Raw genomic sequence first — 6980 nt, forward strand, 5'->3', positions numbered from 1 at the left:
ATAACAGTTATGCTATTTTTACGATGTTTTTGTGCCAAGGCTTAAAGCAACCGGTCGTGTGTATTCTTACGTCAACATCATTTACGAGGAGTGTTCTTCGTACGACCTTCTGGGAGTCTCGACACTGGCGATATTCTCAGGGATTCGTTTTTACTTTCAACTTTTTTTTAGAAAGACAACGTGAACGTTTACGGTAGAGTCTGATATAAATGTTGATGCTCTTTTGACTCAGTTTTGTGACGTAACTTAATTGTTTAATATCTTCTTAGTCTCAATTAAAGGGAAATATTGACATAGGGATCCATGATAATCTTAGATACTTGTATGTTTATATGATCTTACCTCACTCAGCGTACAGGAGGTGATTAGTCTTTTGTTAACGTTAGTTTATTCTCATGGTGGTAAAATGTTAACTTTAACTGATGGCAGATGAGGTTAATAAGTCATAAGATTGTAAACCGGATTTATTATTTGTGTTCACCTATCCTGTGTGTCCAGTTTGTATTGTGGTGTTTGTGTACTTTTATTTGTTTTGTTTTTATTTGTTTGATAGTAAAACTTGTGTTAGTATGTCACTCTTGTTTTTATTAATAATTAAAGTTTCATAAATGACGAAGCAGAAGTTGAAAAGTTTTGACTGTTCTAATAAGTTTATGTGACTGACGGGGTTCTTCCCTTTTGTGTGCCACCTGTGCGGCTGTGCCATCCCGTGGTCACAACTGACCATGTATCACCCTCCGGCTTCCTTCCCGCCAAGGTAAACAAACCTTAGCCCAGCTACCTGGCCACGCCGTCTGCTGGTCAAGTCCAAACAAATTTCAAGCAAACGATGTTCTCAGATGAAGATGTTCCTTTGGGAAAAAAATATAATTAGATTTGAATACAGTTTATTTATTGTCAATATTAATGTAAAGTCCTGTGTAAAGTTTATACAAGTTTGTCGAAATTTGTAAGGCCATCACCCCCAGACTGCTGCTTCCTCCGTCAGCTGAGAGGGCAAATACAACCACGTCGAGATCCAACCTAAAAGTTGTGTCTCGCTTTGATTGATTTTCAGTTTTAGAATTCTCTCTCCTCTGGCCAGCACGTGCCCTTCCAGTTCCGACTTTCTAAAAGCCTGTAATAGAGTGGATAATGTAGTACTGCTGCCAGGGAGCAGTTCACACACACACACAACACTGTTTCATATCATATGAGATTACAATAGATTTAAACATGAAACTGGAAGCATTGAAGCATTGCCTCTGAACCCAGATGCTAAATGAGTCATGATCTATTTTCCCCAGACTTGGGAAAAGAAAACTCGCCTGTGTTTACCTTTTTGTGTCAGGTTTAGACTGGATCAGTTAGGAACACTTGCATCTTCACTTAGGGGAAATTTTTACACACCAACCTGTAACAATCTGTGCCACATTTGTCTGACTAAAACAGTCTTGTGGTCGAATACATTATGGCAGAGGCTAACCCACTCTTGCTGGAGTACACCGTGTGTCACACCCTGTGCGTCACCCCGGCAATATCAGTGGACACTGACACATTGCTGCTCAGACCAGCGCATGATCCCTCCTTAAGCTTACTACTTATCTTGGCTGCCACTAAATTGATATAAACTGCTACAAGACGCAGTTCTTCTTTTATATTGTCATTTTGACCTTTATCTTATTGTCTTGCAGATATACTTCTCGTTTACTTTAATCATCTTCCTTGACTGATACTGTAGATCAGTTGTAAACTCTATGTAGAAAATATTAATTTACATACAACACCTAGTAATAGTAGTTGTAGATTTATAAAGAGGTACCTCAGGCTGGGAGCACGTACAGTACTGTAGGTCCCCGCCATAAAAGAGTGTCAACGCAAGCAGGAGAGCGAACTCCCCTGAGTATGTCAATGCAAAGTGGATGGGAACGCCAGGCGCCGCTGACTGCTCGTGGTGGCATTGTTTTTATGGTGGAAACCATGGACACACCTGTAAATACACAACTTAGTAGTGAATAAAACTACACCCAGCCTTAAGGTGTAGACGTAGTATGTATGTGTTAGTCTTGTAAGATGAATGTTAATGAAAAACATTTTTTTTTTCAACACCAGTGTTTTCAGTGGATAAATTGATGGATAATGTATAAATATATATGACTGTATATAGTACGTATTAGTGTGTAGAACCAATTAGACGTGTGTGTGTGTGTGTGTGTGTGTGTGTGTGTGAACCCTTAAGCACGTTATACATCTTGGTCTGGATGTGAACAGGTGACTGAGGCTGCCTCCACCTGAGCCTATCATGGTGAGTATGTGTGTCTGGGTGTGAAACACATCTTAGCGTTTGTGAACATGTGTGTGTACATAATTATATAACCGGGTATCTAGTAGGTGTACTTGGGGTGAGGTCGGGTGTCTTGGGCCGCCTCTACCTGTAAGTTTGTCTCCAGCAGGCGACGGAGTATGTGTTCACGGATATGCAGAGTCCTGAGCGTCATGATCACGCCCAGTCCTGTTACTCCACCACACACAAGAGAGCCAACGCCCTCCTGCAGTGGTTCGACACGGTGAGTACACCTGTCTGTCTGTCTGTACAACAATGCCATCTTCATGAATATTTCGCTCATCTTCTTCGGAATGATTTAAAATCAGACACAACGGATTAAGTTACGTGATGATCAAGGGCTTAAGTCATTGTACTGAAGTAATTAAGGTAACTTACTCAACTGGCCCATTCACTGTACTGTACTGTACTGTACTGTACTGTACTCTACTCTACTCTACTCTACTTATACCTAAAAAACGTAACCATTAAAAGTTAAAAAAAAAATTGGCCAAAACTAAAAGTAACACAAGATTCACCTTCAACTTTAACTACACAATTTTCAACCTTTAGGAGTTTTTTGCCTGTCATCTACTTAATAGTTACTAAAACTGAAATGTATTCCATCTTGATTAGGTTAGGTTAGGAGTTTAAGACTAGTTTACTAGTTCAACATGTTTTCAAAACAACATCTTAGTGACCATGATTGTGAGATCTTTATAACATTGACCATTTTGCTTAAATATTCATCAACATTTAAGCACTTTAAGGTTAGTAAGTCATGATCACAAACATCAGTCATCAAGGTCCTGTACTATAACACACTGCTACACCGGTAATTTCACAACACAGGTCCGTAGGTAAAGAAAGGAAAATAGTGTGTGTTAAGAGAGATGGTAAATAAAGTGTTAGTTCCCTCCGGCAGGTGATCAACACGACCATCATGAAGGACCTGAACGACATTAACGCCAAGGTGAAGGGTAAGACGCTGGAGCTGAGGCGGGAGAGAGTCCGTCTCATCCAGGAGAAGGTGGGTGTTGTACCTCACATTATACACTGTAGTTAATTGTGCAGTAGATAAGCACAGTGTTTGACGTCCTTACTGTCATCACAAAGGTTTGGGTTCTGTATCACAAAACTTTGTGTAAGATGTATATATTTGAAGAATGTTTAGTGTCACTGTCGCAGCAATGCTGATCATATAGTGCTCCAGCTGTTGCCTAACTGAGCTCGTAAGATGTCCTCTCACTTATACAGATAATTTCAAACAGTGAATAACATTTCGAAACAAATTAGCATCAGTGACCCCAAACACATTTGATCACAGTACAGCATTTTTTGGCCTGAATGGACAGTTTTTCAGTTGGTGGTGACGTTCGAAGGCTAATAAATGGCATTTTACAATGTGAAATTACAGTTATAAAACATGAACTGAGAAATATAGCGACAACTGACGTAGTAAATATACTGTAAGTTCGATCAATCACTCGAATGCTCAGACTCTTAAGTATATGTCACCTACGTCATTTGTTGCTACACGAGTATTTATCAGTTCATATTTAATAGTTCTAAGTTCACATTGTAAAATGCCATTTATTAGCCTTCGAACGTCACCACCAACTGAAAAACTGTCCATTCAGGCCAAAAAAATGCTGTATATCAGTGTGTCTTAATATAGATGAGCCAGTTGGATATCTCACCTGCCCTGTTAGAGTGGAATTTAACGTACTGAACCTTTGAGAATTTTAGCCCAGGGCTGCTATGTATGCATGAAAGTAATTCCTGAAGAGCCGTCGTCATTACGTTGAAGGAGACGGGGGTGTTGGTCTGCATGACAACCTGCTCACTGATGCTGTCGTCACGTACAAGACAAATTACAGAAACGGGTGGAAGGAAAGAAACCTGGGGAGGAAGGAGAGGTAGAAAGAAAAGTGAGGAGGGTAGAGGGAAAAGTGGCTAAAGGAGAGATGGGGAAGAAAGAGAGACGGGGTGGGTGGTGGAGAAAGAATGAAGAAAAGTTGAGATAGGGCAAAGGAAAGCGAATAATAAGAAAATGAGATAAGTCGAGATGAATGGGAGAGAGAAACAGAAGGGGGATGAAGAGGGTAAAGAGAGATGGAAGGGAAGGTGTGATGGAAAAATGAGAAGGGAGGAGGGTAATGACAAATAGGAGAAGGGAGAGAAGAAAGAAAGGTTGAGAGGAGAAAAAAATAAATGAGGTGAAAAAGAAAAAATAATAGAATTTAAAGATGGAAAAGAAAGAGAACAAAACATAAACGGAACGAAAATAGAGAGAGGGAAGGGGAGATCAAAGGAAGATTTGGTAAACGAGCCACGAAAGAGAAGAATGGAGAGCGAGTGAAAAAAATTATATAGATTGAAGAAAATACAGAATAAAAGATAAGGGAAGAAACCAGAGACAAGGAGCAATAAAGCAATAAATGTGATGAGTAAAATAGTAAATTGTATAAAGTAGCAAAGAAATCGGAATACCTTGTAGACACGCAGATGAAAGGTGTAGTAAATAAACGCTCCAAATACGACCCTAATCATCATAAAAGAACAAACTCCATCATTTATCTATACGCCAACTCATACACATACAAAAACCTGAATATTAGATGACCTACACCGAAGCATAGGAATAATGTATAGTGAAATTTGAGGGAATTGATTAAGGGAAAATTTTAAAGGTATTTTTTTTTTGGGGGGGGGGTGTGTGGGGTTAAGTGGTGAAAATATATACATGGTCTCCTCCGATGTAGTCTAATAAACAAGCATCATCGTGTTATTGTGTGTTAGTTCTGCTCAGTATGTAATAAGATGGGGGTCTGGTGTTCACTTATTTGGTTCTTTCTCTTACAACATAAAATTCACAACAGTAGAATATCTCGCTTCAATAACAGGTCCCCCATCTATAACAGGTTCATATTTTCTACATGTCACCATCTATGATATGTCCTCATCTAGTAGCAAGACCTTATCTCTAGTATCGGTCTTTGACTTATCACCACTACAGTTTATAGTTAATCTTCTGGTTTTTTCTTGACTTAGTATTCTCATTATCCAAACTTTCGCTCCTCACTTCAATTCATCACTTGTATTCTTATTCCCCGGAAGAAGAGGTAATTAGACAGCACAATGCCTCCAATAACAGCGTCCCATCTCTCCCTCCCTCACATACCAGCACACCTTTCCTCCCTCTCTCACATACCAACACACCCTTCCTCTCCCTGTCCCGTCTCTTCCGCCCTTACTTTCTGATTTTCTAGCCTTTTTCTCCCTTACCTTCTCACCTCTCACCTTTGTCGTACCTTCTAACTCCTCAACTTTACCTTACCCTGGCATCTCCTCCCGTCACCTCCTCATTTCCTCACCTCTCTCTCCTCTCTCACCCAACTCCTCACTCCTCCCGTCACCTCCTCATTTCCTCACCTCTCTCTCCTCTCTCACCCAACTCCTCACTCCTCCCGTCACCCCCTCATTTCCTCACCCCTCTCTCCTCTCTCACCCAACTCCTCACTCCTCCCGTCACCTCCTCATTTCCTCACCCCTATCTCTTCTCTCACCCAACTCCTCACAACTCCCTCACCGGTTTCCTACGCTGCTGCAGGTGCGGGAGTTATGGGGGACGGACATAGAGCTGGACTCAACACTACGGATGCAGGACGTAGATGTGGAGCAGATGGCCCGAGGCATGTTGACTGACGGCCAGGTGGTGAAGCTCGACGGTGGTGACGTGAGTATCTACCCCACTACCATAGTATACTGAGACAGGAAAAAGGTTCAGGGTGAGGATTCTACACAGACACTTGATTTTAATCCTTTTTGTAGCATGATAGAAAATGGTGACTTTAGCCAATGTGCATCAAATAATAAGGTTCTGGGGTGAAATGAATTAGGTGGGATGATATACACGGGTGATAATAATCAGACGTGTGACGAGTGTAAAGATGCGATAAGAAACGTTCACTATCCAGGCTAGTTAAAGATACAACAGGTAATTAAATCTTAACTAATGCAATTTTGATTTCACACACAAGTATATAAAGTAATTAGTCTAAGCTTTAAATGTTATATCACGTAGGCACTCGGTAGTAAGTGTTATTGACATTCTTACAGCTGGAGAGTCAGAGGGCTGGTACTCCTCCTTTGTTGAGTGAGGATGAGTTGGCACCTATGCCCTCAAACAACGTCATCTTCGGCAACATGTACGACCACTACCAGAGTAAGTAACACGCTTTCCCATTCTCTGTTCATGTATTCAATTTTCTCTGATTTGTTACCCGTTTTCTCTTGTGCAACTCGTTTTCTATATATATCACTCACTTTGTGTTGTTACTACAGGCTCACTGTGATGCTGACACACTTGGTATTATGAATATGTTCTCCACTACATTGCTATTTTCTGTGTTATGTCTAGTTCTTCTTGGCTCACTTATAATTTTCCACATTATCCACCATTGTATATTTTGTTTTCCAACTTCCATTTTTTGCATTAAGCAGATAAGTTTGTGTTATTATTTTTATTCTCTTCACCACTGATCGGTTTGTTAGCTGGTGAAAGGGGTGGTATCTCTCAACTCAAGCTGCCCCCCTTGTCTTACTTATGCTTCTCTTGTCTTAGTTCCTTCAATGGTTCTTTCTACTTATTTCAGTTCATGGTTACTACATAACC

General features: G+C 40.5%; 1 protein-coding gene across 1 annotated transcript; it reads left to right on the top strand.

The window, feature by feature from the left end:
- Positions 1–654: 654 nt before the first annotated feature.
- Positions 655–6530, top strand: LOC121870864 (the record flags this gene model as incomplete). The annotated part of the gene is given in 5 exon segments (XM_042372841.1): positions 655–757; positions 2433–2546; positions 3228–3332; positions 5916–6041; positions 6425–6530. Coding segments are annotated over 4 exon segments (427 nt in total), but the record flags the coding sequence as incomplete, so codon positions are not given.
- Between the last annotated feature and the right edge of the window lie 450 nt (positions 6531–6980).

Source organism: Homarus americanus, unplaced genomic scaffold, assembly GCF_018991925.1.
Source record: "Homarus americanus isolate GMGI-L3 unplaced genomic scaffold, GMGI_Hamer_2.0 scaffold51815, whole genome shotgun sequence".
Lineage (NCBI taxonomy): Eukaryota > Metazoa > Arthropoda > Malacostraca > Decapoda > Nephropidae > Homarus > Homarus americanus.